Source organism: Quercus suber, unplaced genomic scaffold (assembly GCF_002906115.3).
Source record: "Quercus suber isolate HL8 unplaced genomic scaffold, Cork oak 2.0 scaffold_289, whole genome shotgun sequence".
In the NCBI taxonomy this organism is placed as follows: domain Eukaryota; kingdom Viridiplantae; phylum Streptophyta; class Magnoliopsida; order Fagales; family Fagaceae; genus Quercus; species Quercus suber.
Genome location: NW_027069745.1, coordinates 517,499 through 531,154, shown reverse-complemented (window position 1 = coordinate 531,154; position 13,656 = coordinate 517,499). Strand labels below are relative to the sequence as shown.

Sequence of the window (13,656 nt, the reverse complement as noted above, 5' to 3'; positions counted from 1 at the left end):
GAGTCCGAGGACCATGCAAGACCTTGGTTCTGTCTAACACTTCTGTTCTTCTGTAAGTAGCTAGTTTCCCATAGGTTTGAGTTCGAGGACCATGCGAGACCTTGGTTCTGCCTAGTACCCAAGTATATTTGAGTGGTTAGTTTTCCCATAGGTTTAGGTTCGAGGACCATGCAAGACCTTAGTTCTGTCTAACACTTCTGTTCTTCTGTAAGTAGCTAGTTTCCCATAGGTTTAAGTCCGAGGACCATGCAAGACCTTAGTTTTGCCTAGTACCCAGGTATATTTGAGTGGTTAGTTTTCCCATAGGTTTGGGTCTGAGGACCATTCAAGACCTTGGTTCTGTCTAACACTTCTGTTCTTCTGTAAGTAGCTAATTTCCCCATAGGTTTGAGTCCGAGGACCATGCAAGACCTTGGTTCTGTCTAGTACCCAGGTATATTTGAGTGGTTAGTTTTCCCATAGGTTTGGGTCCGAGGACCATGCAAGACCTTGGTTCTGTCTAATACTTCTGTTCTTCTGTAAGTAGCTAGTTTCCCCATAGGTTTGAGTCCGAGGACCATACAAGACCTTGGTTCTGTCTAGTACCCAGGTATATGCTCTGCTTCGTCGGAAGTGGGCCACCCTGTGGACTTGACCCCTGACCTCTCAATGCCCTGGGCAAGGGTAGTTTGGAATTCTAACCTTACGCGTGGCAGTAATCCCGCCCTCAACTCAAGTTTCTACCCTCTTCAGTTACAAGGCATCTCTTGACTATTCGCATTCCCCGCTTGACGTTTGGATGCACAAGGCGTGCTCTCATTAATATTTTCGAAGATTGATGCAGATCCAACGGTCAATAGGCGCCTTGGAATTTGGTCGTGATTAATGTCGCCGATAATTCTTCCTTCGTGTTTTGTGCAGATCAATTCTCACCAACTTCCACTCCTTGTATAAGGCTATCAGGAGGGAGGCGTCCTCCTTCACTTCATGAATCTTCTAACAAAACAGGAAACATGTCCTCCCAACTTTCCAAGCTCCTTCAATAACCCTGTCAGACTTATGATAAGAGTTTGGAGAAATGGGACAGCCCCGGATGGGAGTGAGGGTGTATAGGCTAAAGGCCCTCCTCCCTCGACCAAGAGCCGCTGCGGCAACAATCTACGTCAGACTTTCGGCGTGGCAAAAATTGGGCATCACCTTGATTGTGCCGTACAAGGCAACAAAGAGGAAGGTCCCTGAAGTACATAACGCTCTTCTATGGGGCGCATTCCTGCCAGAGGAGACGCGCAAGATTTCGTCATGTTTGGTGCTCGAGTGTTGCCGTCTCCAACGGCCAACCGCGGTGGGGCTAGGAGAGAATCAAGGGAACATAATGAGGAGGGGCCGCCAGGCGCCCATGCGTCTGCTCCTATCTTGTCGCCGGCACTACCGCACCGGCCCAGGAGTTGTTGGTAGCCTTGAAACAGGCCTAACTCAGCCCCATTCCCTCTAGTTAGCTTTAGGTCAGGGCTGTCTGGGCCTCTATTTGTAGCCTTAGCTTTAAAACACGCCTGTCTGAGCCTCTGTTTGTATCTTGTATTTCTTTTTCATTTAATAAAATGATGCGATGCTTCATCTATTTTCTTTTGAATCTTCTACCTTTCTGCAAAAGTTTATTTATTTATTTATTTATATATTGTTTTTTTTGTTTTTTTTTTGTGGCGCATCCTTATTAACCTTCCGTAAACTAGCTATTTAGGAACGATCGTCTGTTGCGCCTGTTAGTACACAAATTCTTCCCACAGACGGCGCCAATTGTAGGGACTCAATTTGGATTGGACCTAGAAAAAGGATGGGAATCTAGCCCAACAAGCCCAAACAATACATTTTTAGAGAGTGGGGTGAAGAATTAGGCCCTAACAGACAGACAACTCTAAAAACAGGAATTCTAACCCTTTGGAGGCCGAGACATCCAGGTAGCTCCTTAAGGTTGCTCCTCGGCACTCATCCAAGGAGCTTCCTTCCTTTCCCCATTTTTTCCTCCCCCTCTTTTTGTTCTGTTGGGTTCTTCTTATATAGCCCCCTCTCCTTCTTCTCTTTCTTCCATCTGTTGGTTATCCATGCGCCTTCCTTCTGACCGTCCATCCCATCAGCTGTACTATCAGTACTCAAGTGATTTACAGTGACCAAGGTTATCCAGTCCAGGAGTCACATCTTCATTAATGTGACCAGGGATTAGGTGAGCGCATTTATTGTGGAGGTGACAACCTCTCCTAAACTCGTCTCCCCCCCCACCACTTGGGGTTAGTCTCGGTTTGCCGAGGACAGGGATATCCTCGGCGGGGGTTCTAAAAGATTGGGCCTTCATACATCGTTTTCGTATAATACTTCTTCCTCGGCATGGGCCCTGGGCCAGATGTGAAGTGGGCCGAGGTTACCAGGCCCATAGGCCCCACAATTAGTATAAGTAGAAATAAGATGTAATTTAAGAAAAAAGAAAAATCTAGTACCACAAACTATTACACAACTTCTTTGCCACAACTGTGATATGATAGAGTGAGAGCAATGAAGAAAAAATAGAGAGTTTATGTGTAAATAATTGACAACCACTTATAATTTGCCACGTCAGAGTCGTAACAAAAAATTGTGGAATAGTTTGGTCATGGATACAAAATTTGTCAAATTGTGGTACAGTACAAAAATCAACAACAATTCCTCACCCATAAAAATTTGGTTAGGAATGAACTTTTTTTTACTAATAATTTGGCACCCCCACAATTTATCTCCATCAACCTTTCCAAGCTTCAATCTCTAATTCCAATTACCTGTTTATATTTTAAATTGAACAAATCCAATGAAACCTCTTTATTTTTTATTTATTAAAAAGGTGATCCCTCATAGAATCTATATATATATATATTAGAGCAAGACTTAGGTACAATACTTAGGTGCTGTTCCTTAGGTTTCCATTTTAAAATTCTACCATGTGGATTTTTTTTCATGGGATGAAACTGTTTTTTTTTTTTTTTTAATTAAGTAGCCATATGGCTGAATCTTAAGAGAGGAACCTAAGGAATAGCACCTAAGGTACTGTATCTAAGTTTTTTCCTATATATTAATAGGTAAAACTTAAAGAAAGCTCAATTAGAATTTAAATTAGAATCTAATTTTGTGCTGTGGGGCCTGTTAGGTAAAAAGGTATAGTAATCCTCAGAAATGGGCTCGGGGCCCAAAGGCCCAATCCGAGAACACGTAGTAATCCGAGGACAGCCTAAAAAGTTTTATTCTTATCAAATGGGTGGTATGGAAGAAACGAGTAGATATTATATACAGCGGCATGACATACGTCCGAGGACAACAAAGTCCGAGGTCAAGGTAACCTTCATGCTAGCGGAAAGACCCCACCAAGTTGTATCTGAACTGGAAATTGGATATAGCTTAGGAGGCGTCGGGGAAGCTAGCAAATATCTTTTTAAATATTATTTTTGTAAAACCTACTAACATTGAACTTTGATGTTATCCAAGGAAGACATCTAAGATTCAAATCTCCTCCCCCATTATAACCATCAAATGAATAAAAAAATGAAGTTGAGGAGATAATTGTTGGAAAAGGGTCAGTTGTAAAACATCATGAGAATTACATCACAACTTTGAGGCCATCTGGGGTATGAGAAAAGTCTCAGTCTATCATATCCGTGTTTTTAAAGTTTTTGAAGAACTAAATGTATTCACACAACTGAAAATCTGATGTGTCATTTTGGTATTTTTAACAGATGACATGGCATTATTATTTTAAAGCATTTATTAGTAAATTAATGATTTGGGAGAATTTGAATCATATTAGAAAAATAAAATGTCAAGATTTAAAGAACTCTATATGATGAAAAATCAAAATTTAAAGAACTCTATATGATGAAGTATCTTAAAAACTCTAAATGATCTTGATGCATTCAAATTTAGAAATATAAAAACTAACAAAACAAAATGAAATAAGAATTTTTATTTTTATTTTTGGTTAAAACTTAAAAGGGTTCTAGACTTTAAAATTTCAATGAAAAATGTATAAATATATAAAATTCAAATTCATATTAGAAATTAAATAATATTTATTTATATCAATTAAATTTATTCATGTCAAAACGAGTCAATTTGTTCATACAATAATAAAGCAATAATGAATTAAGTCATTTTGAGTTAATTGCGATTACTCTGGAGATCTTTTGGACAGTTTTCAAACAATACAATGGTTACACTAACTTGGAGCTCATTGGGTTCCACTTTAGGGATTCCAAAACACCATTATCGGCAGCTTGTAAGGGTGATTATCCCCTTTGTTCTTCCTTCTTTTAGTAATGGATTGCAAATTATTAAAATAAAAATAAAAAGAAAAAAAGAAGAAGAGAAAGGGTCCCAAAACACACGTTTTCCAACCCAAAACTCAAAAGTCAAAACGCGTGTTTGGTAAATTATTGCAAACACACGTTATCAAAATGTGCGTTTTCTAGTACGAAGGAATCCTACGTTTTCATGTGGCACCACATGAGCTACAATTGCAAAACGCAACAAATGCAAAATAAATATTATTGTTGGGAGGGTGCATCCATTTTCCAGATTGCCCATAGTTTTTTTCTGGAAAACCCAATTTTAACCCTTCTATTCTAAAAACAAATTATGCATTGTGCAGCCTAGAGCCAGATCTCAAACTCTAATTTGTAGGAGCTCTACTATTGGATTCCTCTCCTTTGTGCTGCTGCAGATTTGATTCTTTCTCTTTTTCTTCTTCTCTCTATTTTTTTTCTAATTTTTTTTTTATGTCTTATATATCTAATCTAAGAAAAACCTTTTTAAGGTAGAGTTTTTTTATCAATAGGACACCAAGCAATAACCACGAGGTACCAAAAACCACTTGTGATTGAGCATACTTTTGGTGTGTGAAAGAATAAATGGAGAATTATCAGAAACATGCCATCTTTTCTATAGCTTTTCATAATTTTGTTAGACTAGATGATAGGGGCTTCAAAGGTATCAACCAAGATTTAATTCCTATTAGACAACATAATAGTGAAGCAGACAACATGAAATCTTTAACAAATCCTGAGATGGTGGTTCTTCGAGATTCCATTGCTAATTCCATTTGAGGATAATAATCAGTAGTTGTCTTTTTTTATTTTTTATAATATCATGTAGTACAATTTAAACTTAGATTATTGGTAGGTATTTTATCATCTTTTTGCATTATCATTTTATGCTCCATGACATTGAATTTTTTTGAGATTTAATTAATATTGATTTTTCGAGATTTAATTAATATTGATAAGAAGTTATTAATAGTAATAACAAATAGTTATGACACAAAAAAAAAANGCACATTTTGATAACGTGTGTTTGCAATAATTTACCAAACACGCGTTTTGACTTTTGAGTTTTGGGTTGGAAAACGTGTGTTTTGGGACCCTTTCTCTTCTTCTTTTTTTCTTTTTATTTTTATTTTAATAATTTGCAATCCATTACTAAAAGAAGGAAGAACAAAGGGGATAATCACCCTTACAAGCTGCCGATAATGGTGTTTTGGAATCCCTAAAGTGGAACCCAATGAGCACCAAGTTAGTGTAACCATTGTATTGTTTGAAAACTGTCCAAAAGATCTCCAGAGTAATCGCAATTAACTCAAAATGACTTAATTCATTATTGCTTTATTATTGTATGAACAAATTGACTCGTTTTGACATGAATAAATTTAATTGATATAAATAAATATTATTTAATTTCTAATATGAATTTGAATTTTATATATTTATACATTTTTCATTGAAATTTTAAAGTCTAGAACCCTTTTAAGTTTTAACCAAAAATAAAAATAAAAATTCTTATTTCATTTTGTTTTTGTTAGTTTTTATATTTCTAAATTTGAATGCATCAAGATCATTTAGAGTTTTTAAGATACTTCATCATATAGAGTTCTTTAAATTTTGATTTTTCATCATATAGAGTTCTTTAAATCTTGACATTTTATTTTTCTAATATGATTCAAATTCTCCCAAATCATTAATTTACTAATAAATGCTTTAAAATAATAATGCCATGTCATCTGTTAAAAATACCAAAATGACACATCAGATTTTCAGTTGTGTGAATACATTTAGTTCTTCAAAAACTTTAAAAACACGGATATGATAGACTGAGACTTTTCTCATACCCCAGATGGCCTCAAAGTTGTGATGTAATTCTCATGATGTTTTACAACTGACCCTTTTCCAACAATTATCTCCTCAACTTCATTTTTTTTATTCATTTGATGGTTATAATGGGGGAGGAGATTTGAATCTTAGATGTCTTCCTTGGATAACATCAAAGTTCAATGTTAGTAGGTTTTACAAAAATAATATTTAAAAAAAAAAAAAAAAAAAAAAAAAAAAAAAAAGAAAGAAAGAAAGAAAGAAGAAGGAAAGAGAACCTAGGCCTTAGTACCTGTGCTAGCTTGGAGTATACACCAAGCATTGGAAATAAGACTCAAATCCCTCTAATTGCTCAATCAGTCAACATCAATTAGGTCCAACAGAATCATTTAGCATAACTACAAAGTATTCCAAGAATCAAGTGTACCACACAGTGAATTAGTTTCCACTAAATTATCAACCTGTGCATAAGAAATCATCACTTAACTGGCCTAGGGCACGGTTTTGAGTTAGATCTTAACTTCAAGATTCTACTAGGCCTATGAACCGGAGATGCATATTTACTCGTGTAACTATGGAAAGACAAAGCAGGCCTCCATTAATGCAGGTTGCTTGAAGATATTAGAATGCACCCTAAGATAAATGACTGAGGCAGTAAAATGGGTACAATTAGTGACATCATTGAAAGGAACATTTTTAAGTGGGAGTTGCTTGAAGATGTAGAATGCAACTCTCATAACTGACTCTAGGACTCTGAAAAGTGAACATTTTTGGCCCAAGAAAGAAAGGAACACATTCAACTTTGGAGAGAGAGATATCACCTTGTGGCCTATGTATTAATTAGATCATATCTAATTCAAAGAGATTAGTAGAATATCATTTACATTGATAGGATTCGTTTGAATAAATAAAGACAAGTTATGCTTCCTTACATACCAAGTTCCTCACAATCTAATCATTTTATGCTAGAACACACTCTCTTCAACAATTGACAACTCTCTGACTTTCGTCAAACCTGCCAAATCATAAGTATAAGCTCAAGTTTAGTATCATACAAAACTGTACTTCTCTAGTTATTATATTTTTTCAGATTATTTATACCCAAATATAAGATGCAACTTTTTATTCTACTACAAATTTTGATGTGAGAGTGCATCCTTTAATATGTTTAAGTATATGCACTTCATGTTTATGTGGATATGATACTTCTGCCAAATCATAGTGAAAACCTTACCTTTCTTCTTAAGCTTGTTTCGGAAGCTTCTTTTCCTGCTAAATGCCGTCTCCTGCAGACATAAGAAAATAACCAGTCATCATTCATGAAGGTGCAAATATTGGCAACAAAATAATAGGGAACCACATATGGAATTTACAATACATCAGTAGGAAAAACTAGCATTCATGTATGATAAAAAATCAATGAGAATTGTAACTTCCACCAAATTGTACATTCCTAAGTATCCAGCATCCCATTAAACAACACTACTCTAGGGGGAAGAAATAGAATTGCAGAATCATTGTTTGTTCTTCAAAATCCTGGGCCTAAGTATCATAAAATCTGCCTATTCACAGAAAACACATCTTTGAGAATCAAATTACAAGTTTCAAGAATTACCACAGGCTGACCAAGTTCCTCTGCTTGACGAACTGCAGCAACCAGATCCCGGTTGGATTCAGAGTACAGGCTAGTGACAAGTCCAAACTGACCAGCTCTACCACTGCGACCAACCCTATGCAAAAAATCTACCGCAGAAGTAGCAAAGTCTGCCTGGAATAGATAGATAATTTCAAGAGTTAAGTCCTCTATCAATTCATATACACCCCAAAAAATGTTGAACAAACAGAACAAAATTAGAAAAACAATTTGAAGGAAGCATGCCAGTTATAATAGTACAAGAGGTCACATGACAGAAGAGCATGTAAGAGAGAAATGAAAGATCATCTAGAGTGTCCATCTGTAGGGTCCCATACTAAGGCCATGATCATCTCACTACCAATAACAAGGTTTTTCATTTTCCTCTGGCTCTGACTACAAAGCACTCATTGTGATATATATATATGTATATATTGGACCTTGCTTGAATTTATAGGAAGTCTACAGTTTAGTGTCTTTTACCATTATTATATATTGTAAGAATATTTTCCCTTTCTCCTTTTTTTCAAAAATTCTCTGACATTGAGAAACTTCTAATTTTAAGTTCTTGTATTAGTTCTGGAAATCTGTGTCCATCAAAAAAAAATTTTCCAACATTTTACAATAATATTATTTTGTTTTCCTATTTAGATTTACTCTAATGGCATGGAGTTAGTAAAGTGACTCTAGTTGTTTAGTGACCACTCATTAAAAAAATTAATGTTTATCAATTTCCACTCTAATGTTTCAGAATTAGCAAACACACTCGTAGCTGCTTAAGTGCTTAGTGCTTACTCTCATGATTTAAAAAGTTCTTTTGATGTCTGTCATTTGCATTCTCTCATTTACTTACTGTTATGAAACCTAGCGTTAGTACTTATCAAAAAAAAAAAAAAAAAAAAAAAACTAGCATTAGCAGGGCTTTCTGTCCTGTGAAAGGAGAACCAGATACATGATGGAGGAATAGCTAATTTCATAAAAAGAGATGCACCTGAATAACGTGTGAGACATTTGGTATGTCAACCCCACGTGCAGCAGCATCAGTGCACACAAGAATACCACCTTTCTCTTTGAGATCAGTCAAGCTCTGGGAACGTTCCTCCAAGGAGACATCCTTATGGTAACGGTAACAGTGAATGTTAGCTTTCAACAATATATTTGCCACTGCTTCTGCAGCCTCAACAGTGTTTGCAAACACCATAGTTCGGCATTCAGTAGCTTTAGATTTAAAACCCTGTTTCACAGCATTTATGAGTTCATCCACCTGAGTCTCAGTTGTAACTTCAATCCACCTCTGCTTCAATCTGAAATGGAATTGAATCAATAATCACCAGCTCTCATGCATTTTCACATGCATCATAACACCAAAGAGGTTATTTAGCATAATTTTTTTTTTTAAATGACGAAGAGCCTTTTCAAGGCAGGGCTACTTTGTGCACCCACCTTAGTTGAGTCAACCACAGATACAAGACCCCACCCATAAGAATACATATTAAATAAAAGAATGGTTTTTTATATAGCATTACATCTTTAACCAATTATGTATATACTTTTAAGTTCATTAAGTCTTTACTAGAAAACAAGGCCACGCTGTTTGGCTAGAACTGGAAAATAAAAAGAAAAATTTCACCATAAATCACTGGAGTTGCATCTCTTTTTTTTCTTTTTTTTTTTCCCCACCTGAAGTACTATTTGAGGGTAAATTCCCTCCTCATGACTCCTCCCAATCTTAATCGACACTAATTTCCATGAGCTAAGCATATGATAATGGCTGCACACCTATGGGGCTCCACCCAACAAGCATGCAAGGCCTCACCTATTCTACACTAATGATTGGCAATGCAATCAAGCTATTGTTAAAGCATTTGCCAATGAGTTGGCTAAGGATCTCTTAAAGTGGAAGAAGTCATAATTTTGACCCACACAGTTCAGGAGAGATGGGTATGTATCACAAATTTCATATATATGCCCTGCCTATTCCTCTCAATTCTATTATCCAATATTTCCTTATTAGTTACACACAGAAAAATTAATAATGCTCATCTACAGAATACTTCAATGTACCAAGCAAGGGATTAAATTGTCATTTACTGCCTGAAATGGTATCTAAACTCATGCCCACTGATAGCATTTAGGCATCAACGATGTGAATAAAAGGGATCACCATGGAAATATAGATGTAGACATATATGCATACATAAATGAACATAGTGCATGGAGCAAACATCTCCAACCATGTGTATGATTTCATCATTTCATGTGCTATGGCACCATAATATAACTTTTTTGCATGGTTGTAAACAGTCTTATAGTGGGCTAAATGTAAGTGACCAAACTGGCATTTAGCAATTGTTGTTAAGATAAGTCATTAGATCACCATACACTTACTCTTTATAAGAAGAGTCACCATACACTTACTCTTTATATATATTGCATTGTGATACCAATATTTTCCCATTGAGCCACCATTAAACCTAATCTTTTTGCTATAGGTCACCATGTGTTACTAGTATATATTAATTTAAAATTAAAAACAAACACTAATGCTTCAAAAGCAGATGACTAGCAAAGGGAAAAAGAATATCACTAGAGAAAATAGTAGGCGACCAGAAATAGATGGGGCACCTGGGGTTGTGACAATGGAGGTAGTTTCCACTGACCCAATTGGCATTTGGAAACATCTGTTTCAACACTTGCCCAGCAGTTTTCTTTCCATTTACTGGAAGGGTGGCTGCAACAAAAACGTACTGTTTACTGCGCTCATAAGTTTTTCTCACTCTCCTCCAGTCTTTTCTTTTATTAGACCCAGCTTCAACTTCCTCTGCTAAGTCATCAACATGAACATCCTCATAATTTTCCTCCCCTTCTGATATGATGTCAGTTTGTAGGTCCTCCTTATCATCTAAAGTAAAGTGTGATGAAGGTTCAGACTCCAATTCCACTGGCAACTCAGATACAGATTCTTTTGATCGAGACAATAGCTTTTCATCAAAGCGGAGCATGTTTAATAGACGAATAACTTTATTCTGGAAGCCCCCACTAAGAAGCATATCTGCTTCATCTAACACCTGCAAGTTATAGCAAATAGATATGTTACTTATAAATTATGCGATCTCTCCTATGTTATAATTCTGGGCAGCCAGATCAGATTTGGAATTATTGAGATAACCAACATATTTACACGTAGTTAGTTACATGAAAAACATACCACATATTTTACACCACGCATAAACTCCAAACAACGGCGTTTGTCTGGGTCAATATTATTAAGGAGAGCAGCTGGTGTCGACACAAGAATATCAGGCTCATGAACTGGCCATCCCTGCAGTCAAAGTTTCTTATATGTGAGAACCAAAAATCTTAAAATGTCTACGGACATAACCCCCAAAGAAAATTGAACCAAATCCCTTCAATTAACATACTATGTAAAGCCTTAGTAGCCCATATCCATCACAAGAATAATTTGCAAATAAAGTACCTGCCCACCACAGACAGCTGCAACTCTAAGAAGCGGTTTACCATCATCGCCAAAAAGACCATTTGCCATCCGCACCACTTGCTCACACAGCAGCACATTTGGGCAAAGAACAAGAAAAATCCTTTGGGATTGGATTGATTCTTGATTAGAAACAGTATTTACAGAATCATCATGTGCAGAGCAGAGCCTATTGATCAGGGGAATCAAATATCCATGTGTTTTACCACTACCGGTCTCTGCAGCCACAACCACATCCTTTCCCGAAAGTATAGCTGGTATACAAGCAGCCTATATTTCAAATAGAAATATCTTAATAACAACCCTCAATAAACTCATTAAAAATAAATGCACAAGGATTTGGATTTCAATCATTAGTTTTAAATGACTTGAATAAAGTATGAAATGATAGGATTTTCTTTATTAATGAAATTTATGAAGGAATTTGAGCATTATCAATATGTGGATTTGAAATGACTAAGTGTAAAATGTCGTTTCATATCCATAATATCAAGTGTTTTTCTTTAGCAAACTCTCAAAACCTTACATCATCATGTGTTGTTAAATTTATATCAATCAATTTATACTACTGAAAAGTGAAAACCAAATGGAACCTAAGAATTACAAAGAGAGATCCAAAACAAAGCCTTTAACAAGTCTAGTATAGAAATTTTCGCTATTAAACACCGTATTGGTCAAAGTTTTCATCTTTTCCCCTCAAAAAACAAAACCCACAATTCTAAATATGTTGTTTTTCCCTCTTTGCCTTTCATTTCTCCGAAAACAATCAAAAACAAAACATTCACACTCCTGCTATAATTCAACAAATGAGTGAACAAGTCCAGGATGAGTGTGTGTGGGTACCTGAACCAGAGAGGGCCTATCGATGCCGGCACTATAGAGAGCCCGAGAGAGCTTATCGGACACCCCGAGGGATGCCCACGACACGTCTTCATCGGCGTAAAACGTATCAGTTCCCTTCCTTTCCGCGGCAGCAGCGGTGGCGGTAGCAAAAGGTCTAGCTTGTCTTTGGCGAGGTGGGTTCAGGCAAAAGAAGCTAACCCTGGGCAAAGAAAATGAAGGGCATGAAGGAAGTAATGGTGGTGGTGGTGGTGAAGGTGAAGGGTTAGAGAGAAGAAGAGAGTATGAGTGTTTGAAATGGGAAAAGAATTTAATACGAGGAGGTGAGAGTTTGTGGAGGTAAAGCAGTGAAGTTGAGCGATTGAGAAGCATCTGGGTTTTCCCTTATTTTGTGGGATTGGAATGGAGTTTTGAGAATTGTAGAATGTCGGGAAGGGATATGGGGTTTTAGTTTAGGGTTTAAGCATAAACGGTGAACCCTTGCCATCGTCTTTGGTCGATTACTCTAATTTAAAGGTTTGACTGATAAAAATAAAAGTTAAAATACTATTTTATCCCTAATCTTTGCTAAAAATTTGTTTATCATCTCTAAACTTTAAAAAGTTTGCATCTCTAAACAATTAAAAAGATCTTATTTTCATTTAAACTATTAAAAAAATTTTACTTTTTATTCTTAAATTTTACCAAAAATTTATTTTTCGTCCATAAACTATTAAAAATATTTTACTTTCCATCCTTAAATTTTACCATTTTTTTTTTCGTTTCTAAACTATTAAAAAAAGTTTTTTTTATCCCTATTTTGTCTCTAATTTTTTTTTAACTCTTTATAACATGTGAGGGAAAAAAAAAATTAAAGGAAAAAATATTTTCTCTCCCTTGACATTCGATTGACCAAATTTTGTTAAATTTAATATTAAAAATGTTGTGTATTAAGTGGCTACTAATAACTTACTATCTAAATATATGAATGAAGCACCCGTCATTATGTGTAGTCAAGGTTATTAGGATCGAGATCCTACACATAATTGGTGAGAGGGTTCAATGATTGGATCGTAAGATCGGCATGAGGATCGTAAGATCCTACTTTCTGATTAAGAAAAATACTAAAAAAAATACTCATAATTATAATTCGTAATATATATTAAAGAAACATTGAAAAAATGTAATTTTTGACACAAATTAGTGGAATTACTAATAAAGTACCAAATTACAAATCACTACAAGAAAAAAGTCTTATTGCAACGAATTTTTTTGTTGCAATAAATTTAAAATGTTGCAATCTATTGCAATGAAAAAAATTTGTTGCCAATTGTTGCAATAAAGTTTGTGGCATTATTACAACAAAAATTTCGTTACAATAGAGTTTTGTTGCAATAAAGTTGCTTCATAATGCATAAATGTATTTATTTACTAAATCTGTGTCCTAGCTATTGATGGGGCTCTCAGGAGATGCACACCTACGTCTTACTCGCAACTAGTTTTGTCCTTAGGGACTAGAACCAGTTACCTATTTGTGCTAGTTTGTCCTAGTAAAATGCAATAGAGTTTGTTCA

At 35.6% G+C, this 13,656-nt stretch overlaps 1 protein-coding gene across 1 annotated transcript; it reads right to left on the bottom strand.

Annotated features, from left to right (window-relative positions):
• Positions 1 to 6,966: 6,966 nt before the first annotated feature.
• Positions 6,967 to 12,597, bottom strand: LOC112030004 (DEAD-box ATP-dependent RNA helicase 22). Its single transcript, XM_024062688.2, has 8 exons — positions 12,107 to 12,597; positions 11,246 to 11,533; positions 10,976 to 11,089; positions 10,393 to 10,835; positions 8,759 to 9,071; positions 7,750 to 7,902; positions 7,369 to 7,420; positions 6,967 to 7,149 (listed from the first exon to the last, which is right to left on the bottom strand). Exons 1-8 carry the CDS (start codon positions 12,473 to 12,475, stop codon positions 7,100 to 7,102), a joined length of 1,782 nt encoding a protein of 593 aa, XP_023918456.1. The 5' UTR covers positions 12,476 to 12,597; the 3' UTR covers positions 6,967 to 7,099.
• Positions 12,598 to 13,656: the final 1,059 nt, after the last annotated feature.

Bases quoted from the DNA above. Each gene is read 5' to 3' on its own strand.
- LOC112030004 (XM_024062688.2), bottom strand. From the start codon at position 12,475: ATGCTTCTCAATCGCTCAACTTCACTGCTTTACCTCCACAAACTCTCA. The intron at 10,836-10,975 runs GTATGTTTTTCA...TATAACTTGCAG, and splicing joins TGCGTGGTGTAAAATATGTG to GTGTTAGATGAAGCAGATAT. The intron at 7,903-8,758 runs GTGCATCTCTTT...TATCTATTCCAG, and splicing joins ATGTCTCACACGTTATTCAG to GCAGACTTTGCTACTTCTGC.